This window comes from Spermophilus citellus, assembly GCF_964194105.1.
Source record: "Spermophilus citellus genome assembly, chromosome: 6".
NCBI classification, from domain to species: Eukaryota; Metazoa; Chordata; class Mammalia; order Rodentia; family Sciuridae; genus Spermophilus; species Spermophilus citellus.
In genome coordinates, this window is record NC_138187.1 from 106,848,182 (window position 1) to 106,873,512 (window position 25,331).

A 25,331-nucleotide genomic window follows, 5' to 3' on the forward strand; every position below is an offset into this window, starting at 1 on the left:
ATATGCTAGGTAAGCACACTACCACTGAGTCACAACCCCAGCCCTAGATTTTTTAACTTTAAGTAGATTCAGGGTCCTAATAGTTTAATACATAATTTGTGAATAAGAAAACTCTAAATATTTGTTCATGTTCTGTGTATAAGAAAACAGGTAAGAGCTTTAATTACAAATAGAAAATATTCTAGGAAACCTCACTTAATAGTTATATATAAAGTAAGTCCTATTAATTATTTAGAAATAAATTTAATTTTCTTTGCTTCATTTGAAGTGATTAACAATATAACTAAAGCAAAACTTACAACTCTTGCATGTCCCACACCAGCAATTCTCATTGTTTTTTCCAATACTATAGCAACTTGATCTCAAAAGCAGAATAGAAGCTGGACACAGTGGAAAACTGTAGCCCAGCAACTTAGAGGTTCAGGCAGGAGGACTGCACTTTTAAGGCTAGCCTGGGCAATTTAGTGAGACCGTATCTCAAAAAAATAAATAAATAAAAAGGATGGGGGAGATAGCTCAGTGGTAAAGAGTCCCTTGGGTCCATTCCCAATACCAAACAAACAAAAGTAGACTAGATTATAATACAAAATGATACCAGTCTATCTTCTGTGCTTATTAAAAATTTCAATGTTTAGAAATGAATCTCAGAGTATGACAAAATACAAAAATAGCAGATTTGCATTTCTATAAGTCTGTTCCCATTTCCCCAAGGCAAAGCTAACTAGTTATTCTTGTTTTCTGTGGTACTTGTTGGGGTAAACACTACTCAGTGCCTAGGAAAGCTCATTATTCCAGGCAGAGAGATAAGGATAACAAAGGAAATGGAGAGGGGAAAGTGGCCATTTCCCTTGTCTCCAATCTTTAGGTAAGCATCAAAGGAGAGTGAACTTAGTTGTAAAGTAAAAAAATGTACTCATAAAACATCTGAAGAAATCCACCTGCACAATAGGTATGCAACCTACCTTATATAAATTCTGCCCAATAAGTGGGGTGCAGGCCTCCACTGAATCCAGGCTAGCCACCACTGAGGAGTACATGAGTAATAAAATGCCTAAAACCTCTCTGTTGAATCTTCTAAGTTTTCTCTTTGGGATTGGAAAACAGTAAAAGGGCCTTGGCAGCTCTGGGGTTGAAGAGTTCCATTAATACTTGTTCAATCATTTATTATGTTACAATTTAAACAATAATTTTTATCATTAACTACATGTTTATGCTTCTAGTTGTTAATCTCTTTGAAGTCAGGAAAACTATCTTCCTCCACCTTATCCTTCTTCTTTTTACAAACATATGGAGAAGTCTACCAAATCCAAGTACCCTGAGCATATCAGGCCCAGAAGGTCAAACAAAAGACTTTCTTGCCTCAAGGAACTCAGTCTGTAGAAAATGTTCCTCAAAGATGCCATGACAATGATAAGCCAAAAATGGTACTATTACAAACAAGAGGTTATCATTTTTCCAGATCAAATGGGGACACTGGAGATGATATTATTACAAGTTAATACAGAGCTGAAATACAGAGACATTTCTCAAGTCTAGCCCAATGTTTTCACCTATAATAAGTGCTTTGATCTTCTATTTTTAATGAAACAATGAGTAGTTCTGGAGCTGCTATAAGTCTTGAGGTGAATAAGAATAAACCAGAAATCTTCAGGGGCAGAAAGTGAGAAATTAATCATCTAAATTTTGTTAGCAATTAAATGTAGCGATTAAATCCTAGTCATGACCTTCTTCAGCCAATCTCTTTCTTATACTTTATCCCTTGTTACATATGATTCCCTTTTCAGCAGCTCTCTGATAAAAGTTTACAGTTCAAACATTTGGAAGCCAGACAGATAGACGGGAACACTAACCCAGCATCATAGTTCTATTTCCATGTTCCTAGAATTATACTGGTTTTAAAAATTGACTCTCCTGCTAGGATAGAGTTCATTTTAGGATATAATAGACTAAAATTTTAATATTTAAGCTTTAAATTCTAAACAAAAATTATACAACCAAAACAAACAAAAACCTTAGTTAAGCAGAGCTCATAGCTTTACTAAGGTCTGCTTCTTGACACTATGTATGTTTTACTCCTTTTGCTTATGTTTAAAAACATTACTTTTACTCATGTATAATTTAAACACTAATGATGGTAAGAGGGGTCTGAGTGGTTTTAATTACTTTAATACTAGGGTTGAGTGAGCTTGATATATAGTAACATTACAACAGAACTACAAAACAGTGTATGGCACAACTCATGGCAAAAAAAAAAAAAAAACTGTTCGGATTATTAGGTTTGTGGGGGGGGGGAACCTATTATATTATCAGTATATGTAGTTACTTGAGCGAAAACATATGTTAAGGACAGTGGACCCAAATGCTCTGGAAATCAGCTGATTCATCACCAGATAGCTTTACAGAGAATAAATCTCCTTTTACACCACAACTCCTATACTGCAGAAAAATAGCTGGTCTCACATTAGGACTACCAGTCCACAAAGAAAGGAAAATGCCTTCCTCTAACTTGTGCATTTCTTATTTTAAATAAAACATTATCTACTTCTGCATCCATGTGACAATTATTCTTCTGTTACTATGAGGTATAAAAGAATGATAATGATCTCTATGGGCTTGGCCTACTACTGTACAGCTGTTTTCTGACTGATGTGATTTTTCTAATTAAAATTTTTTAAAAAAAGGTAAATGTGTTAGTCAGCTTTTGGTTGCCATAACCAAAACACCTGATAAGAACAATTTAGAGAGATGGTTGTGGTGGCACACACCTACAATCCAAGTGACTCGAAAGACTGAAGTAGTTGGAAGCTAACTTTAGCAGCTTAAAATAAAAAATAAGAGGGGTTGTGGGAAGCCATTCTGACACGTGATTGGGTGACTCCCGTTAAGGGCCTGAGGCACTTTGGCTCAGTCGAAGCTTTCCCGACCCTTTCCTGATGAGAGAGCCCATCCATGTGGGGGTGTGCCTGACCACTGACCCCGGGGACCCAATCACTGACCCTGACCTTGGAGTGCAGCCCCCCCTCAACCTTCATTGGATGGAATTCTCCCCTGAATCTCTTGTTCCCCAATAAAGGGCTACTCCCAGGCGTGTTCGCTCTCTCTCTCTCCTGCTAGCCCTGAGTAATCCTCGCTGCCCTGCTGGGCAGCTAGAGGTGGGAACCAGAGAGGGGAGCCGTCTCGGACCTAGCAATATAAATAAGGTAACTGGTCTGTGTGTTTTATTTCGATCTCTTCTAACTAACTTTATGCCTAGAACCTCATTAATGAAACCACTGCGCAGGCCACGTGGTGGAAGGGGTCAAAATAAAATATAAGAAGGGTTAGAGATATAGCTCAGTGGTAAAGTATCCAGGGGTACAACCCCTAGTACCAAAGAATAAAAGAAAAATAACTAAAAGAAAAAGTTTATTTAAAGCTCATGGTTTCAGAAGTTTAGTCCATAGTTGAACAACTTCATCACTCTGGGTCCAAGACAAGGAAAGCATCATGGCAGAAAAAGAAAGCTGCTCACCTTATGGTAGTCAGGAAGCAGAGGGGGTAGGAAGATATAATCCCCAAGGGCACACCTCCAGTGACCTCATTTCTCCAACTATGCCCTACCTGCCTACAGTTACCATCCAGTATAGTAGTCCTTTTGAATTATTAATCCATAAAATTCATTAATACACTGATTAAGTTATAGCTCTCATAATCTCACCTCTGAATATTCCTGCATTATCTATCCCATGAGTTTACTGGAGAATACTTCATATCCAAACCACAACAGCAAATGAGGTGATAAGCTTCACCTTTTGAAATTGTCATCTGAACCAGCAGTAAAGTTTATAAACCATTTAAAATGAACTCATTTAGCCACAGTGTGGAAGGGCACATAGGTTTCTATAATTTGTAACAAGTCTTTTTACATCACACCAAGAACCTAAAAGGATAAGAGAAAATTTTAAAACAAATGTATAAATTCAAGATTCCTATTTCACATTTTTTCCCTTAGTCCCTAATAAAAAAAATTCCTAAAAACCTGTCATTATGGGACAGAATGGAAGGGCCCAATACTCCTGAGCATATATTTTCTTTTCTTTTTTCTCTCATCTTTGACACCCACGTATGGCCCCCAAACCCTGTGGCTCCTGAAAGATTTCTGCTGTGGCAGCATCAGCTCAGTAGCAGGTCCATCCCACAAGATTCCACCAACACAGCCTCTGTGGATGAGTCTACCTTTCTGCAGCCCATCAGCTATTCTCAATCTGTTCTGTAAGAAGCCCCTCCCCAACCTATGACTAAGTAGAAAGTCTGTAGTTAGCAGCCAAAACACTGTGCATATATTGGGTCTGAGTGAGTCTACGTATGTAGGCTTCTCATACACTCCCTAGAACAATTCAAGTACTGTTTCCCCTTATGCTGCAACATAAGTCCTAATGAAGCCTCTTTGGAATGGTTATATTTTGCCTATTCAAGATTTTTATGCCAAATACAGATGTCTAAACTGGTTCTACTAAGAGCAGGTAACACTATGCTTGGACTGAAAGTGGCCTGGGCTAGTAACACCAAGAGTGGCTATCATCCAGAGAATAACAGAGAGCAACAAAGAGCAATGGAAAGGTGCTAGCTCTGGCTCCTGGAAAACTAAGAGCTGTGAGCATTCAAGCCTAGAGTTGTTAACACTTAAGGGAGCTGTAGTTCACCTATTGTGATTTCTATCTGAAATAGAACTCTCAGTCAGTTGGTAACATTTTGACACTACTGAAAATTAAAAAATAAAATAAATAAAGTTGCATTCCAGCTAAGAACTGTATCTTTCTACTGTAGTCTTCTATTTATAACAGGAAGCATTTATTGACCACTTACTATGTATCAGACATTATTCTAAGAACTTCATGTATATGAATAGAATTCACAAACACACACACAAATTGTTTTTAACTACAAATATTTTGTAAGTTCTAGGAAATGGACATAAACATTATCACCCAATTATAGAAGATTCCAATTTTATAGATTATAAAATGAATTAGTCTTTTTTTTAATTCCTTCACACATACTATGCATTGAAGATATATGAGGGGAAAAATAGGAATAAAGACAAAAAGTTCTTAATCTCATAGAAGCAAAAACAAATACCTATATAAATAAAAAAAGACAACTTACTGACAGTGGGATGGGAAAAAAAACAGAGAAAAGCTTTATGGAACAGTTTTAGGGCGGGCTCTTTAGGATGGGTGATCAGGAGAAATATCTCTGAAGGGGACATATGCTCAAAACATATTCAAAAATTCAACTTTGCTGTATAATTAACTTGATATGGAACAGATAATGAAATATATTCAAAAAGAAAAATTTTATTTATTTTAAATCCCCACACTTATTTGTACTACAAATAAATAAATAAATAAATAAAACCACAGCTGTGCTTTTCTTGGATTCCTACCAAGATACTTACTCCATGCTCATGTGAACTCAATACTGGGAAAATTTTGCTCTCATATACTCATGGTTATTTTTGAATGAGAGCTCCAAGTTTCACCTTTACCATCTGCCATATACATTATGAATTTTTAAGTAATTAAATATGTATCAATAACAAATATAATTTGTTATTCTAACCTGAAATAGCATTAAAACTAAAACAATATACTTTTCTTTATTTTTTTTATTTTTTTAATTGGTTGTTCAAAACATTACAAAGCTCATGATATATCATCTTTAATACATTTGACTCAATTGGGTTATGAACTCCCATTTTTACCCCAAATACAAATTGCAGAATCACATCGGTTACACACTCACATTTTTACATAATGGCATATTAGTGACTGTTGTATTCTGCTACCTTTCCTATCCCCTACTATCCCCCCTCCCCTCCCCTCCCATCTTTCCTCTCTACCTCATCTGCTGTTGTTCAATTCTCTCCCTTGTTTCCCCCCCTTTCCCCTCACAACCTCTTATATGTAATTTTGTGTAACAACAATATACTTTTCATAAAAACAAGTGAAGATGACATTCCAAATACTGAACCACATATTCTGTATCCAATTTTACTATACATTTTCACAAAAGATCTAGATTTGATGAGAAAATCTAGCAATTTAATAAAACATTCCTTCATAAAAAACATTTTATAACATGTTTAAAAAATAAGAGAAAACAAGTTATGCTTTTATGTAGATTATTTAGGCATTAAAAGTTCTTGCCACATTTTCTCTGCAAGTTTATAAAAAATGTAAAGTCTGACTTGCTTTCTTTTATAAAACTGTACAACTCTTGCCGGGCATAGTGGCACATGCTGTAGTCTCAGAGACTTAGGAGGCTAAGGCAGGAGGATCACAAATTTGAGGCCAGCCTCAGCAATTTATCAAGGCCTTAATAAGCAATTTAGTGAGACTCTGTCTCAAACTAAAAAAATAAAAATAAAAAGGGCTGGGGATGTGGCACAGTGGTAAAGCGCCTCTGGATTCAATCCCTAGTTCTGGGGACAGGTTGGGGGGACTGGACAACTCTTATTAAAACATAATTTTGTTGTTTTACACAACAAACCAATTAAGACTTAGATTCAAACATCAGGTACCTCTCCTTTGTGTACTTTACTAGTTTCTTACCTTTGCATTCTTTTAACTATTAAAACAAGCATGTAAGAAAATTTTTCCTTATGAAAACCAAATTGAAAAACTTTACCCTGGTCATGAATCTAATAGTAGTAAATAAGAACAATCTATATTCAAACCTGGGACTCTAGCTATTGAGAATTAGGCTTTTCCCACAACCATTATATCCTTTATCTCTTTCTTAAATACACTTTAAAATGATGTGGGTGATAATAATTCCTAAGTCTCATATTTGCCTGATGAGTTTGAGAATGACTGATAAGCAATATATTTTTACCTAACAACATTTTCCGATGCTCTTTTTTGAGCAATAAATGCTGACAGTTTCATACAAAATTCACTCATTTCAATGTACTCTCAGCCTCCTCCTTGGCCACCAGCAAGCCCCAAGATTTTCTGACAAAGCCAAAGAATTTTAATCAGTAATTAAAACCACAGACCAAAAAATCAGCTAATTTAGAAGAATGATGCAAATTTGCTGAGTTAGGGTACAGCATGAATTAGAAACATCAGATCTGAAAGAACTATAAACTATTTCTAGATTCACTGAACAATGATGAACCTGAAAATCTCTGTCAGGTCACAAAGCACTGGTAGCAGGAAAAAGTACACAAAGCTGTCTCAAAGAATTGAAAACAAACTATACAGAGTGACAATGGGAAGAAAGCTGTACGAGTTAAGGGTCTGTAAGACCTTTTTCTGAAAGTCAGATGTTTTGATTTATCCTTCTTAGCTGACAACAATTTCTATTTCTGCCAGATGTCTTCATTGATTTTAGATATCCGATCTCACCTGCCCTATAAAAATGGTTTCTGTTTACCTTCAATACATTTTCTCATCCACTAAACATCAACTGTTTGGGAGGTCAGTATAAATAATTTTCATCAGAGTATTGATAAAACACAAGAAAGCTGAAATGCAATTTCAAAGTATAGAAAAACTAAAAAGTCTCAAGAATATGTTTTAAGCAAGAATGTTTTTAATGAACGTCACAATGCATTTTATAATAATACCATAATAATCACTAGCCTAAATAATGCAATTTTTTCTTTTTACCCTTACATTAAATTATCATGCTTATAAATATAAGCAGCACTGTGTAACAAAACTGTGATAATGGACATGTTCAACATCTAAAATATCTAATTCACTAGCCACATTCAGCACTTGAAATATAACTAATGCAAACTGAAATTAATTTTTATTTTATTTAATTAATTTTCATTCAAATATTCACATATGCCTAGTAGCTACTCTAGCTACATCAGCTCTACAAATAAATAACATGAGTATCTATACTAAGGAAGACATATATAAGCCTGGAAAATAGCTGATAAAATAATTCATGTTGGAAAGAAAAAATGCAATCTAATCAAATAAGCACAAAGAGTGTTGTTATTTTCATTTACAAAGGCGTATCATTATAATTTTTACATCAATTATTAAAGTCTTTTGGTTAAAAGTGTTCAATAAACATTTCAACTGTCACTGAATCTTTTAAGTCCATTCTTTCATAAAATTCTTTAGGTCATTCGTGCTTAAAGTGATTATGCTCATCATTATCAGGACACCATGAGGTATCTAAATGGTTCACTAGAGATATGTTGTAATGTGATAATATCTGAGAAAATTAAAATACGAGAATTTTGTTAAGGGAGGAAATCTCCAGGCCTAGCTAGCCTAAAGAATTTTGACATATTATTTCATTTGAAGAATAGCATCTGCAATTTTGAAATTTAAAAAAAAAAGCAACTAAAATAGATAAAAGATTATTGGTGTTAACAACTAACACAAAGAAGCATCCTAAGCATCCATGGAAAGATGAATAGATAAGCACAATATGATATGAACATAAAATCATACATTATTCATTCCTTAAAAGAAAAGAAATTCTGACCCATGCTATAACATGGATCAATCTCAAGAACAATATGCTAAGTAAAATAAGCCAGTCCCAAAAGACAAGTATTATAAGATTTCACTTCTATGAGGTACAAAAAGATTATTTTAACTTTACCATGAAAATGTATATGTATTTTCTAACCCCTCAACTGGATGCCTTCAGCTTGGATTGAATAGGTTAACAACATGACAGTATTAGGGACAAGGGTAGTAAGCTACAACTGTGAAAACTAAAGATTCAAACTAGAACAGATTCCAGACTACAAGAAACACAATGTGCTGATTTAGAATGTAGAGACTTGACTGGACTACAAATTGGGCTCAACAAGACAGGAAAGGAAAGGACATGTCAGATATTAGAAATTCTAGTTACAAAAGGAACCAGAGAGAGGCAGGAGGGGCAGGGAGGAAAGAAATACTTGGGAATGCTATTGGCCAAATTCTAGTGTTATGTTGTGTGTATGTACAAATATGTAACAACAAAACTTACCGTTATGTACAACTATAGTGATACAATTTAAAATATGTGCAAAAAAGTTCTAGTTATAAAACCTGATACCTGAGAGGTAGAAGAAAGAAATGGTTGTCAAGATAGCATTCTTTGATGAAGCATTCCTACATTTCACATTATAAAAAAGAGAATGAAACAACAAATAATCTAAGAATTCTAAAAATACTAAAATCTAAGTGATGTGCTTATGCTTTTTATAGCTATATTGAGAAAAAAAAATTTATAGCCTATAGACATTTTCAACTAAATTGAAAAAATAAATACTAGTACACTAGTCATCAAATAGTGTATTAAGAGATTTTTTAAACAAATTAATGAATTAAAAACATAAACTCAAAAATGATAAATCAAAAAAGCTCACTGAAAAAAAATTATTATCAACTCTTGGCAGGTTCTATTGTTCTTTCCACATTCATATTTAACTTAAAATGAAATAAGCACATACATGATATTTTTAATTCATAAAGTAATTATATAATTAATATATATATAGTTTTGTGCTTCGAAATTTGAAAATCTCAATTAAGTGAATAATCTTCTAGGAAAATTAAAATGATGAGACCAAAGAGGTAGAAACTTGAATATACCCTTAAATATACTGAAAAACACTAACAAATACTAGTAAGACACTTCAAATAGGAAGAGATAATGGAGCAATAACTGATGTGAGACCTCATGCTAAATATGCCTAAATATATTTTAGATGAATTAACACATTTGTATATACAATTTCAAATCACAAATAAGAAAAATATAGACATATTTAATAAAATTATGTGCAATGTGATGACTTTATAGGGAAATGAGAAATTTGGATACATACATGACAAATTTTTATCAGGTAAAAAATTTAAAAGACAAATAACAATCTGTAAAAAAAAAATTTACAACACCTATGACAAAGTTGTTGCTACAAGTAAAAATAATTAGCACTCCTATAGGAAAAAAAAATGAGGAATTCAAATTAGACACATGAGCAGTTCAAACTAGAAATACAATGGCCAATAAACATTTTAAAGATATTCCTAAGTATTAGTGATAAGAGAAATTTAAACAAAATTTTTCATTCATCGAGTTGGCAGAATTTAAAAGTTCTTTAAAATCCAGCAATTGGTAAAGGATTAAAGAAATCAGTGGTATAAGCATATACTGGTATAGATTTGCAGGAGAATTGCATCAATTTCATTTAAAAATTAGTAAATGGGATTCTCCATTTCTATCTGTGATGCACCTGATATAATTAATTTCTTGAAATCAAAGGAAATGAGGGTGTAGCTCAGTGACGCTTGCCAAGCATGCCCAGGCCCTGTACTGAAATAGGAAAAAAAAAAAAAAAAAAAAAGGAAACCATTGATTTGAACACAAATTCAATTAGAAATATCCACTGCAATGTTGTTTATAATTTTTAAAACACTTTTAATTTCCATAAATTCTAAGTAAATTACAAGTTTGGTAAATATAAATTCCTATGCTGCCATTAAAAATGATAGTCAGAAAAATCTAATCCTGTGATAAAATGTTATCAGATTAAACCATAACTAAGAATAAATAACAATGGTATTATTAGCTAATGAAATTATAAATGTATTCTTCTTGACTTAATGCTGTTTTTTTTTTTTTTGATTTTGTAGTTGTAGATATTATGCCTTCATCTATTTTTATGCAATGCTAAAGATCAAACCCAGTGCCTCACACATGCTAGGCAAGTGCTCTGCCACAGAGCTACAGCCCCAGCATGACTTAATGATATTTTCTATAATTTTTTGCAATGTACAAGGATAGCTTTGTAATGAGTAAAAGAGCATTAGAAAAATAAAATGGCCTTCAATTTAAAATTATTGTCCAGTGAAGTATCTCTTAAGCCATCATGGCAAATAATGATATTCTATAGCATCCTCAAGATATACACAGTTGCATAAGGTCCCCCATTTTGGAATCCAGGCAACTCGTACCAAAAATATTTGGGAGGTAAAATTGTGCCTATACTGAACATGTGCAGACTGTCTGACATCATTCCTTGCACAATAGAATACTACACCTATGTAGAAGGTTTTTGCATTGTATTAGACATTATCAGTATTCTAGAGATGACAAAGTATACAAGATTTGGAAAGGATATATGCAAATATACAATTTTATTTAAGAGATTTTGGTATCCTTGGAAGTCCTAGAACCAATTCCCCATGAATACTGAGTAGACTATGGGTTTTTGTTTGTTTGTTTATTTTTAGTTCTTATTTTTCCAGTGGTAGGGATTGATTGAACCAGGGCCTCATGCATGCTAAGCATATGATCTACCACTAATCTACACCTCCAACCCTTGTATTTTTAAGTTAGAGTCCTACTGCCTCAAAAAAGCTTACCACTGATGTCCTCTATTTGCAATGTATCTTTTTCACCAAAATAAATACAGGACATCCACACATCTTCAAGTAGGCTCTACTTCCCTTATCCTCTGGTTTCCTCAAATCAGTTTTTGTTTTGTTTTGTTTAAGCTGACTGCCTGGAGTTCAAGATTCCTAACTAATGTCTCAGCTTTGAATTTGTACTTTTTTTTTTCTATTCCATGTAACATGTGACTAGCCTTATTCTGTAGACTGCCTCCCAGGAAAAAAAAAAAAAAAAAAAAAAAAAAAACGTGTTCAAAGAGGAAAGTCCTCATTGGGGCCTAAGAGGATAGAATTCACAAAGTTTAAAAAAAAAAAAATGAAGCTATTTTTACAGAGTTAAAAATGAAAAGTATTTTTGTCACCTCTCACCCCAGGTAATATATTTCCTTTCTTACCACATTTGAGACAATTCGGAAAGGAGATCCCTATCTTGCTTTTTACATCTGATTTATTTGGTTATCACAATAAACCTCTAAGGTTTGAGTTGGTCTATAACTAGCTTTATTTTAGAGATGAAGAAACTGAGTTTCTGATAGTGAGCAACAAACAGTATCACACAAATAGTGACACTGAGGCAATTCCTGAAAAGTTCTTGCTGAACATCACTGCATCTCCTGTTAAAACCTCAATTACAGCAGCAGCCACACCCATCTACCTAGGAAACAGCAATGACCTACTTATGAATAAAACTTTGTTTAGGGCTTCAGATTTGGTAGTTTCCAAGGGAGAATAATTATGAATATTTCTGAATTCCTGTTGACAAACCAAAAAGAAGAGAGGTCTACTGAAACTACTTTCTCAGATACTGTTGTCACGAGGACATTATTTGATTTCTTAAGAAGTATTCAGGTTACCAATGGTGATATAGGTAATGGATCACTTCTTATCTCTAAAAATACTGTCTTTCCTTGGCTTCTGGGCAATATACTTCACGAGTTTACTCATATCTCCCTAGCCACATCTTTTAATCTTTCCTGATGGCTCCTTCTCTTTTGCTAAGTTTTTAATGTCCAGAGTATCAGGACTCAATTTTGGGCCTCTTCTCAAATCTATTTAACTCCTCAAGTAATCTCTTGCAGTCTACTGGTGACAGTTAAAATTTAAATATTTAGGTATTTGTAATCCAAACCTCTCCTCTGAATTCCTGACCTATATATCCCCTTTCCTACCTATTATTCCTAACTTTACATGTCCAAAATTCTTGACTTTTTAAACCAGAAGCTGATTTACTTTCACTAACACCAACACTTGTCACTTTAAACAATGACATCTTGGTCTAGATCATCTCAATTATATTTCTTAGCTCATCTTGCTATTCCCATACTTGCTCTCCTCTAGCCTATTATTTAAAAAAATAACCAAAGCCATTATTTAAATTAAAATACAATTTTTTTTGGTCATTTTCCTGCTCAACACCTTCCAATGCACTCCCTTAAAACCTAAATAAAACCAACCAATAAAATCTCTACCCAATCTCAGTTCCTCCTACTTTTCCCTTTGCTCACTCAACTCCAGTCTCAGTTGCCTCTTTGTTCTTTGAATTTATTCATCCCAGCACCACTGCACTGTGGAGTAGACCGTCCTCTTCCCAAATACCTACATGGCTTGCTTCTTTAATGAATGCAAATCTACTAAATATTACCTTCTCAGAGGGGTGGGGTGTGGGGTGGAGAGAATATTCCCATCTACTCAACAACAGCAGCCCTCATGATGTATAGCAGTGTGTAAAAAAGCTATCTTTGTGTCAGAAAGGGAAGAAAGGCTAAGAACATATTTATATTTGCTAGAGTTGAAGGATAAGGAAGAACTTATTTACTAGATGAGGGAAAGTGGTAAGTCAGCACATGAAGAACATGGGTAAAAAGAATTTTCATACTTTCTTTTTAAAATACTGGAAGAGGCCAAGTTGTTGTCCTAATTCCATTTTTGTCCTTCTAACTTGTTCTCTCTCTCCCTACCCACCCAACACATCCTCTTAAATTCAATAAACCCTGTGATAGCAAGTGAGGCTGCCCCTGCCCCACCCTCAAGCAAGAGCAATCATTTCATGACAGCTAGTAGAATAGTGATCATTTCAAGACAGGAAAATAACTGCCCCCTCAGGCAATAATGATTTCCTGGGCAAAGTCAGAAACTCCCAGAGACAATGATCAACCAGACCACACTTAGACCAAGACTGCTTGCCTAGGCATACTTCTTGCCCCTGGGCTTTTGACCTTCCCCTGTATAAACCCAAAGCTCTTGTCAGTACCCCAAGATAGGGCTTAGGATGCTGGTAGGCACCCCACCCCCATTCTCCCCAGCAGAGCCATACTGAAAAATAAATTCCATTCTGACTTCACCACCGTTTGGCTCTCTTGATTGAACTCATGAAGCAGCAGGTGGCCAAATTTGATCTGTTGGTACCCTGAGAGTTAGGCCTCCGGCTTAGGACTCCAGTAACAATGTTATTTGATTTTTGAATGATGTGAATGTACTGATGCCTTGAAAAAATTTTTTAAAGTACCAGTCTTTCATGATTCACTCTCTTTACAGATTATTTTCATAGCTCTATCTTAACTTTATATCATTTTATTATAAAATAATCCCTATCACCCAAACTCCTAGATTCACCCAATACTATACTACTGGGTGGATATAACCATTTACACACACACACACACACACACACACAATCCAGGTAGATTTCTTTGCCTTTGTCACCCTTTTCCCATAAGCATATTTTGTTTATGTAACATTTATTCTATTTAGAAGTCTGCATGGCTTTGTCCTTGGCTATATCCAGTACATAACCAGGATGAAGATATTAGAGGTCTGGCTTGTTAGGTTTATAAATGTCAAAAAGCCAGGAAGGGAAACTAATCCCTTAGATGACATGATTCAAGAAGATCTCAACAAGTTTTAACTATGGATACACTTGAGCAGATGAAATTTAATATGCAGTAAAGTAAAACAGTGCTTCAAAAACATCATCTATGTGTATATACAAAAATACAGAGATCTAGCTAAATATAAAGATGTTGGTTTATGTTGACTGCATCAGTGATTTCCAAATTTTTTTTCTAAAAAATAAATAAACAAAGAGAACCAACATACGGCTGCTAATATTTTATTGGTTAATTAAAAAGATTCAAACAAAACAAAAATCTACAACAAATAGCAAAAGCATCTATTGTACCTACTAAACATATTTAATTTTAGAAAGCCTATTTTATTTATCATTTCATTTTAGAAAAGCAGAAGAACAGCATCTCCAAAAATAACCCATTGAGTTACATAAATATAACTTTAAAAGCTATAACATATTTCTCTCAGTGTGTTTTGCTTAGAACTGGGAGATAAACACAAATAGTTTTGTTAAAGAGTTGACAAAAACTGTAAACACAAGTGTATGGTTTGAAATAAGGAAAAGAATAGTTTTACTACACTCTGAATTCAGACCATAATTACAGAATTAAATATGAAAACTAGATCAGAAAAAAAGAATAGCACTGATAAAACTAACAGAATTCAGTTGACAGAGATGAAAAAGGCAAATGAAGCCATAACATGTGAACTAGAAGTAGTGAAACATTTAATTTAGAATAAAAGAAAATCCAGCAGAGAGCTAATAAATTTGAGAAAAACTTTACAGTGTTTTACTCCAAAAGATAGAGTGCAACAAGAAGTTAGATAACAAAGAAGATATTGGCTCAATTTTTGTAAAAATCTTTCCATTATACTTTCTGAAGGGTAAATGGTCATTCTTCTATGTTCAGGGAAGTATTCATGTCTCCATGAAGGTTCATTAGGTTCATTAGTATCTAAGGAATATTAGTAGTGGGTGGCATATTTTATGGATGACTGGTTAAGCTCCAATTCAAAAAGATGAACAGAAACAATTTTGGCTTTAGTCAAAAAGCCAAAGGTTCATTTATGGGCTCTAACCTTTATATGTGACATTAAAAACAGCCTCAAATTTCTTCCACTTTAAATGTGGAATTAAATGTATTTTTATAATATGTTTATTAAGACTGCTGCATAAATTAAATGCAATCTCTCTCTCTCTCTCTCTCTCTCTCTCTCTCTCTCTCTCTCTCACACACACACACACACACACACACACACACACACACAGCCTGACATTTAGCAGGTGTTCCATACATGATAGGTATAGTTCACTTAATAAACTTTATGTCCCAAAGTACAATATTTTCTATGTAATTTGTTGATTATCAATACACTTAAATAATAATCTGTTCTTTGCTATGTATCATATGCTATTCAAATCTAAGCAATGCATGCTTGGGATTCTTTTCCACTGTATGCAATCTCTATTTGCGTGTAATTTTTATGAGGTTTTCTTTAACCTTTTGTTGGTTTCTTTTCTACCTTTGCTTATATAAAAGTAGGCTTTATAAATACAGCTATGTTATTCACTCTGAGTAAAAAAAAAAAAAAATTATACTGTTACACAATCATTTCAACTAAACTGGAAAATATACCCAGCTTAATCAACCACAGATGTTTTCTTATTCTCTTTACATATCAAAATGGCTAACTCATCGTTAAAACTCATTCCTCATGAAATAATTGAGTTAATAAATCAAAGCCCATTTCATCATGGGTAGTTATTAAAAAATCTTCATTATTAATAGTAAGATTAATAAAAAAGATGATCAGAGATTTCTCCCCATTAAAAGTAAACCTATTTCTTATAATTCTCAGGTTGATACATATTATCTACTCATGAAACATTTTCAGATAGTATGTAACTGACCTTTTGTTATATTTCTAGAATAATTTGCAACTATACAGACACTTGAGTCTGCAATTAAGTATCATCCTGTTAGATACTTATTAGCAATGTTTAACAACCCAGTGTTTAAAAGGAAGAGTTGGGTGTGATAGCACAAGCCTGTAATCCCATATACTCAGAAGTCTAAAGCAGGGAAATTGCAAGTTCCAGGCCAATCTTGGGAATTTAGCAAGACCCTTTCTAAAAAACAAAAAGAACTGAAGTACCAACAAAAAATAAAGAAAGAAAAAGAAAAAGAATTACACATTAATTATAAAGGGAAAAAAATATTTTCCTGGAAAAGAATTTTCTGAATTAAAAAAAACATATAGACAAGAAGTTTAAACAAATACAGCACTTAGTACTATATGGGAACTCATCTGATTGCTATCAGATGCAAAATAAAAACTTTTTTTCTGGTAGATAAAAAAGAATAAGAAACACACAAGGAACAAACAAATCACTAAGCATAGAATTTCAGAAAGCACCTTGATTTGATGCAGAATAATGCCTATATATACAATGTAAATTTCATTATTCTAGTGCTAAGACAGGAAACATGCAGATTAGTTATTCCCATGTAAAATAATTTTAGAACACCATGAAAGTTACCAATAAAATACATTTAAAGTTTGAGGGAATATAATTTCACACACTGAATTTAATTATGGATTATTTTCTTAAAGTTTGATTAAATTATGGGAAATAAATTTCAAAAAAATGCCTACTAAGTACAGTGTACAATTAAAGAATTAAAATTCTAAAGCAACCAAAAAGCAATGTGTAAAACTGTGAAATATGATATATTAAGAACTATGTAATGTTTTGAACGACCAACAATAAAAAAATAATAATAAAAAAAATTTTAAAAAAGCAATGTGTAATAAAAATTAACCCAATAAAAAACAAAGTTAATGTTTCTTAAAAGGTAAATTCTAGTTTAAATTGAAAATCATTAGAATTCACTAATCAAAAAAAAATAAACTTCATATATTTTTGTTATGTGAAATTTTATTTTTGCACAGTTTATAGACTTGATCATGCTATTAGAAAATCTCACTGAATTTCAAGAAATAATATTAAAATATTTTATAGTAAAGAACCGGAAAACCCTTCCAAAACTTTCTTTTTATGAAAAGCACATGTTGCGGCATCTTTCTTTATACAGGAAGTTACTTTCTGAAACTAAAGTTCTATTTCAGAAAAATTACTATTTTTACATCACAAAGATGACTAAATTAACCCAACTATGAAAATCAAAGTCACTGACACAGACAGCTTAAAGAGCATGCAGAGAAGCTTTTCATAAGTTTGTACAGGGTGGGAGGCCTAGGGTGGCACAGGAGAAACCACACTGCAGAATAGATCTTGGTTTTATTTGGCTCTGTCTTCCAGTTGAATTTGTGTCTTCCCCTGTCTGTCAAGTGTACTCAGACTCTTCTATTTTATACCACCAAAAATCTACAGTATCTACAAAGTGAGAAAAAACTGAAAGCAGTTCTGGTTTTCTTTAAAATAATGGCAAAAAAAAAAATTGTAACTTGCTATTCATCAATGCACTATTTCCAGAATTCTAAGTATTCGAAGCATAAAGTAGGGTAATTTCAGTGAAAATCTAAAAACTGTAATTCATAAGGTAACTATTACTTCATATGCTCCTCTCTGTTCTGTCTTCTGCTGGTGTAAGCTTAAGATTCAAATCATTTTAAAACAATGCATTTTCTTTTTTTATTTTTATTTTTGTAGTTACAGATGAAAAGTGTGCCTTTATTTTATTTATTTTTATGTGATGCTGAGGATTCCAGTGCCTCACAAGTGCTAGGCAAGAGCTCTACCACCAAGCTACAGCTCCCAGCCCCAAAATATGCATTTTTCAACCAAATGTATCATCTGCTTCAACAAATTCCTTCCAAATAGGTGAATTTTCATTTAATAGAATAAAAGATAAACAATTTCAGAAACAATATACCAAAGTTTTGTTTTGATTGTTAAAAAAATAAAATAAAACGGAAAGATTATCCTAATCTAGTCCCTTAGGAACAAGAATACCCACCCAATGGGGGGGGGGGGAATTCTGCTGGTTCACTTCTTGGCTACACATCAGCTTCCTTGTCAGGCCATTCCTAGCCTAGTCTTCATAGTTACCTAGTAATCTTATATCGATCGCCTTGACAGACTTGAACTCCAGCGGGTATAGTCTCTATCTTTATATTCTTAGATGGGGAAAATAAGTAAAACCCTAATGAACACCAGGAAAATAGATTATGAGATAAATCTGTATGTGATATATAAATCCCACATCTTCCCGCCCTGTGTTTGGCAGCTGCTAATATTCCCAGCTCCCTTGTAGAAGATGTAAGGGAACCACACCAAAATCCTACATTTGAATCTGAGGACAATGAAGCCCACAGGAAGCTACCCTCTCCTTCCCCGGGTTTACTACAGAGCCTCAGCCTACGCCGGGTGCAAGTCGCCTGGCTGGGTGCGTGACACCACGTCTTCCACGCCCTCCCGACACGTCCAAAAGGCGCCCCGTGTGACCTCCCCTAGCCACCTCACACCCTGAAACCAACCATACAAAAGGGATGGGCATACAGGAAAAAAATCCCTTCTCCAGCAGCAACGCAGCCATTGCCTACAAAGCCCCCCCCCCCCATCCTTCGCAAACTGCTACGGCGGAGGGGAGGGCTGCACAAAGAAGGGAGGGACCTGAAAATGATTCAATACACTCAGGGGAAGTGGACACGGTGGCGATGGGCCAGAGAAGACCAGGGGCCTCAGAACTGGAGGCCGGGGGCAGCGACAGGATGGGGGATGGGAGCCCCAGGTCAGGGGCGGTGGTGCTGTATGGAGCATCCGGAAAGCACCCCCTTGGCAGGCGGCCCCGCATTAGGCTCAGCCTCGGGCCGCGCCCAGAGTCCCTGTCAAGTATCCGTGGAGGAGGAGGAGGAAAAGCCGCTGTAGTGGCTTTGGCGGCGCCGACACCCAGTAGCCCGACGCATCACTTACCCCTCACCGTTGAGAGAGGGACCGGACGGGGGAGGCGGGGCGCGTTGCGTCCCGTGAGTCGCTAGCACGCCGTCCTCCCCCCACCCCGTCGTCGTCGTCGCCGCTGTCGTCGTCGTCGTCGCTGCTGCCCCAGCCGAGCTCCAGACCCCTCAGCTCCGCTGGGCAATAACGTTATTCTACACACGCCCCACACATAGCGGTAACGGCAAGAGCGGGCGCTTAATGCGCAGGCGCCTCGGGAAAGGGCGAGGAGCCAGGCCCTATCCTCTCAAGCCCGGTCCCAACGATTTCTTACTGCGCAGGCGCTAAGCCCAGACAATGAAAGAGGGTTGTGCAGAGGGTCTCACCCACACGCTTCCCTGGCTGCACAGTGCGCAGGCGTGCCCCTAAGACCAGCTGGAACAATGAAGAGGACCCTGGCAATAGCCCGAGCTGCAACCTACAAGGACTACAATTCCCAGCCGGCGGTGCGCCAACTCCAAGTGGAGGTCGCATTGCTAGGCATGCTAGTAGGTGTAGTGTTGGCAGCCAGAAAGGAATAGGCAGGAAGTTTTTTGAGGTTCTCCTTCTTGAGGGTGTATTTGACTTTTGGACAATGTGGCAAATGAACAGTTCCCAGAGCTTGTTATTTGCGTACTTAAGAAGGCTGAGGGATCAGCTGCAAGGCGGCACACGTTGAAGTGTCAAGGCCTCAGGGGGCTTTTTCAGTCCCTCGGACAGTCCCGACCTCAGAAGGATAGGGAGGAGGAGGGACTAAACAAGGCTGGGCTAGAGGAAAAGGGCGGAACCTCCGAGTCGGTCTCTTGGCAACCAACGCCGGCAGCCAAATGGTCGAGGTCGGCGCCCAGTGCGTAGTGCCCTCTGGTAGTTGTAGTGTAGTTGGAAGGCTCCTAGGGTTCTCGAAGCAGCGGGCCCTTAGCTGCGAACTACAATTCCCGACGTTCGCTATGAAGGACAGTGGGTAGGAAGAGCCCCCGGGAGCTCCGTCCGGGGTTCCAAGACTCCCCAGTGACAGCAGCGGCAGGAAGCAGGCGGGCGTTCAGCCGGCGCTAGGCCTATTCTCTGAAGGGAGTGCGCTGGACATTTCCCTGCGTAACTCCCATCTCTGGGGCCAGAGTCTGTGCATGGCGGACTCCCCAGGGAACTCTACCCTGGAGGAAATTCTGGGGCAATATCAACGGAGTCTCAGGGGTGAGTTGCTCCGAACCTCTGTGCCTAGCCCCTAGGTGCCCAGGTCATTAGTGGGCGGGAGCCGACCTGGTGCCTTTCATAACACCTGGTTTGGGCTCCAGCCAGGATGCGGAGGAAGAAGACGAATGTTGCTGTGATATTGAGGAGGATGAAATAGTGTGACATTGTTTTTACGGCTAAGCAACCTTGTTTCCTTTGATTTCCATAGTTACCAGAACCAACAAGGTGGACTGATCTTGACTTGGCGTCTTTCTCAGTCATTGCCAGCAAAAAGTCTTGGACAGCTCTGTCCCTTTTTTGCCCGGTTCCCATGTTTTGATGTTTAATCCAACATATTCCTGATTCACACTTTTTACACATTCAAATAATGGTGTAGTGGGTTGACTGTTACTTATAGGACCAGAGAGAATAAACGTTATTTTAATCACAGTAGCTTCTACTTATTGGTCTAGCCCACTTACATACAGTATCATTTAAAACTTAAAATAATCTTATCTGTGTATTCTTATTTTACCCAAGAGGAAATTGAAGCTCAAAAAGTTTAAATTATAGGCCAAAGCCCACACAGCAGATTAGTGGTAGAGCCAGGTATTAAATTTAGACCTGTCTGCTTTCAAAGCCTATATTTTTCTTTATTAATTAAGTCGTAATTGCTGTTATTGAAATCACATTTAACTAATGCATATTTTCTTGGTGCAGTACCTTATGAACAATTACCCGTAGAAGTGTTGTCCATATGTGCAGTCTGTAATCTTGCACAATGTCTACAACCTCTGGAAATCTCCGTTCTGTGTTTTGGAAGTTATAGTATTATCTGCAAGTTTATTATGAGAAGCAAATGAAATAATCCACATAAAGCAATGATTTTCAAACTTTAAAAAAAATTGTTACCCCATAGAAAGAAACATATTTTCAGGGTTGGGATGTGGGTCAGTTGTGGAGGGCTTGCCTGGTATTTATGAGCCCTTTGGTTTCATCCCCAGCACCACATACACGCACAATTATGTGGACATATACATGTAAACAAAAAGAACAATTTCACTAAAGATGTTTTATTCTAGTAGATATAATATACTTTATTTCCTATTCTGTTGAATTTCCAAACCACCTAGGTCATAACTAACATTTACAAAGATACTTAAGGCATTTAGAACCCAATTTAACTCAGAAAATATTAATTCAGTGCCCCTCTATGGGTTAGGCATTCTAGGTGCTGATTTGCAGTATGGAACAAGATCAAGTCCCTATCTCTATGGGTCTCTGGATTAGTGGAAAAGAAAGTAAAATAATTATAGATTATTATAATTGAAATTATAAATATTATATATGTTTTAGTTACTACAATTGAAAATGCAGTAAGGATCAGTGCTTGGCACATTATCTGCTATTTATGTTTGGTACATGGCAGTGAAATGAAGATTTTTCAAGAAGATTAGAAAGTTAATCTTCTCATGACTCTAAGCTTTGTAGGGTTATTATTTATTGTCTACATCTGTCAGTAATGCAACAAACTGTCAACATTCTCAATCAAACTGCAGGAGTAAAGGAATTGGTCTTAATAAATATTTTCATCAGACTACTGGTAGTTTGAAGCGCTATTAGATATAGAAACAGCATTTCATTTGCAAGCAAGAAAAATGTTGTGCACAATGATATGGGTGATTTTATTCGATTTTTTAGATTAGTAAACATTTTCTGTTTTCCATTATGTTTCTTTTAACCTTATTTAAAGGTTTATTATGTTTCTTTTAACCTCTCCTTTGACCTTATTTTAAACCTTTTTATAATCCCTGGAGGAATTTAATGTAAGACATTTTGATGAAGCAAAGTGGTTAATTTCAAGTTAACATCTATAATAGCTTTGTATTTTTTTCCATAATTATACAAGGAAGAGTTTTCATTCAAAGATAATACGTGTGTGTGTGTGTGTGTGTGTGTGTGTGTGTGTAGAGATTTAACCCAGGTGCACTTGGCTACTTTTCTACCCCCATTTTATCTTATTTTTTTGTTTGGCCTTGCTTTTGTTTTTGTTAATTTTTTTATTTGTTATCTTTAGATGTAAATGAAAGTAGAGTATAAGTTGCTTAGGGCCCTGCTAAGTTGCTAAGGATGGGCTTCTCCTCTCTCAGCCTCCCCAGTGATTGAGATTACAGGTGTGTGCTACTGGCCCAGCTGTCAAAGATAATACATTTTTAAATAAATTTTAATTTTAATAACAACATAAGGATAGTCCAAGCATTTCACTACTACTAAAAAGGGATAGAAAAAAAGGTAAACAATTAAAAGTTTTTAGCCATAATTTTAACAATGAATTAAAAATGGAACCTGAATTTTTAAATGGGTTTGGGATATATTATTTATGTAGCATTTTTCTTTTTATAAGTTTCTAATATGTAACAGCTTCTAGAAGAAAACAAAACCCTGAATTTAAGCACAATCAAAAATTCTTCACAAGTGTAAACTACCACTTTTAAACAGAATAATTCTCTTTAAAGTAAAAGTTTGTGTTTCTATTATCAAAGTATGGTGCATTCAGTATATGGAACTTCATTATGTTGAGTGTTCCCAATAATTTAAAAATTCTGTTACCAATATGTCTTGTCTAATTCATGCTTAATGGAAGACTAATAATAAAGTGTTGGGAATTTCTTACTGCTTATTCCTGTGATTTTGAAATAACTATATATAATCATTAATAGTATCTTTTCATTTTTATTCACCAGAAAGTTACATAAAAATGCAAAATGCTTTTATAATTTCCCATGATAGTAATTCAATTTTCTTATGCTTTGTTCTAATTCTTTACTTTAAATATAATTTGGGCATTATTATGGTATATTAAGTGTTTGGAATACTGATGTGAAAAAGCAGAGACAAAGTTGACTTTCTGGCTTTTAAAATGTTAGTGGAATTCTTACCTCTCTTTGACTCCAGTGAGGCTGAAGCATCCATGGAAATAGGAAGCCCATGTGCAGACTCCACATTTATCTCTCATCCTTTTCTTTACACTTTTCAGATGTTTTCCCTTTTGAACCTTCCAAAAATCTCTGTTGTTGTTGTTTGTCTGTTTAAAGATCTTAATTGACTTTGCATTTCTAAAATTGGGCAACACTCCGTTCCATAAAATAGATTGTGTCCCCAGATCGCTCTTGCTTTGGTTTGACTGTGACCTTTCTGCAAGAAATTAGAGAAAATAAACTGACTCTCCTTCAAAATGAGAGTCCTGGTAGAAAAACTGGAAACCTTCATTGCCTGACAGATTCATTTTGGTCATGATCCAGTGTGATAAGAAGTGTACATATTCCTGATATCTTAGCAACCACAAAGTTCAATATAGAATTAGAAGTAATTTGGGAGGTCTTCTGACAGTATGATTATGTGTTCATTTACTCTCTAGATAGCCATAATTCAAGATCCACAGAACAATTTAAGAAATACATTTGTAATTGGGGAGGATTGCAAATGCCCTTCTTCTAATTTAAATTCAAAGAATCATTGTATCAGGTCATAAAGTATAAAATATACTAGTTTATAGTCAAGAAAAATCTGAATAAAAGACAACCCATGCTCTGTTTTAAGTTCTGCACACGTTAGCATAGGAACCTGATACTAGAAAGAATAGAAATTGCTAGAACACAGTGTTCTAACCTTAATAATAGAATCATGTCTTGCCTATTGCTTCTGTGTTAGGTAATGGGTATAGCTTTATCAACAACACCTACGTTCATGACTCACCCATTCAAGTAGTAAGTACCTAGCCACTTGTGGTTGATTGGATAGGCATAAATGGAAATGAAACAAACTTTTAATGTGACAGGAACACATAGTTTTTGTATATATTCTGTATACTAGTTCTTTCTTTCCTTTCAACACTTTGATGTTTCAGCCTCTAGATGGAATTTGTGGCAAAAAGTATGATGGATTCAGAGAAGAGAATGTGTAACAAGAAAGCAGGTCACTTACATTACTGTTACTTTGCTGATAACCACCTGTGTGACCTTGATGTATTTGATTCCATTATCCCAAATGTAGAATTCCTTATAAAAACTTACATCAAGCAACAAATATACCACATATGGTAATTTTGAAGTAATTCTGTTCACAAAATCAAAAACTTGGGACTTAACAGGTTAAACAAGTTCTTAGATTCCTATTTCCTCATCTGTAAAATGAAAAGTTTGGACTAGATGTGAGAACTATTGCCTTTTAGGAGCCAAGCAGATGACAAAGCATTGGAGTGAAGGAGTCAGTGGAAGACACTTGGGAAAGGTGAGGCTTATGGCCAAACTGGACAGTTTATGCTTTTTCTAAAAACATTCCAATTTCTTTTTTGCTTACTTCTTTATTCTTCTCCCTTCCTCCCCATCTTTTTCCAAAAAGAGATCCAAGCAAAACACACTGAAGAGCCTGTTTTGCCCCTGTAGGGATTACTCTCTGACCCCTGGATCACTAATGTCCTTTCCATTAACACTTGGTTGGACTATTTCTCTTTTACAAAATGAGAGTAAGAAGTCGAACTAAGTATATTGAATGGTGATGAATATGAGAAGAAAATACATAATCTTGGGGAGTTTCCTTTTCTTTGTAATTTACTTTAGTTCAAGAAAACTGGAGATAATGTTGTTATTCTGTGTTTTCCCTGTATCTGATTGGCATATATCTCCAGATCCTGCAAAGTGTTTTCCTCCTGCCAGAGAAGGGGTTATATTTTGTACAAGGACTATGTTAATCTTACTAGCCAAGAATTTAGCTAGTGTATTAGCCAGCAGTGATGTCATCTGGACCTTTAGCAGACTTAAGAAAATGGGTATAACTTAAGTGAAAGTTCTTTTTCTGATATGTACTCATAGAACTTATTTTTCTCTTTTCTCAATATTTTTCTTTTCTTAGATATCTTGCATATGCTTTGCCACGTAATGTGTATGCATATACACATATAAGGATTGGTATTT

The 25,331-nt window shown here is 35.5% G+C and overlaps 2 protein-coding genes across 21 annotated transcripts in view; one reads left to right on the forward strand and one right to left on the reverse strand.

The window, feature by feature from the left end:
* CEP170 (centrosomal protein 170) overlaps nt 1-19,655 on the reverse strand; it is a 127,763-nt gene extending 108,108 nt beyond the window's left edge. For 5 of the 13 annotated variants that reach the window (XM_081300501.1, XM_081300500.1, XM_081300499.1 and 2 more), the window contains exon 1: nt 19,189-19,654. The gene's annotated coding sequence lies outside the window, so the exon portion shown is untranslated. Of the gene's footprint in view, nt 1-19,188 lie in introns of all 13 variants that reach the window. The other 8 variants (XM_081300504.1, XM_081300503.1, XM_081300505.1 and 5 more) reach the window with 2 other exon arrangements.
* A 536-nt stretch (nt 19,656-20,191) lies between these two features.
* Nucleotides 20,192-25,331, forward strand: part of SDCCAG8 (SHH signaling and ciliogenesis regulator SDCCAG8) — a 244,728-nt gene continuing 239,588 nt past the window's right edge. For all 8 annotated transcript variants that reach the window (XR_014022822.1, XR_014022823.1, XR_014022824.1 and 5 more), the window contains exon 1: nt 20,192-20,379. Coding sequence is in view for 4 of the 8 variants with exons in the window: in XM_081300510.1 (XP_081156636.1) it covers nt 20,313-20,379 (67 nt within the window). In the remaining 4 variants the exon portion in view is untranslated. The remainder of the gene's footprint in view (nt 20,380-25,331) is intronic.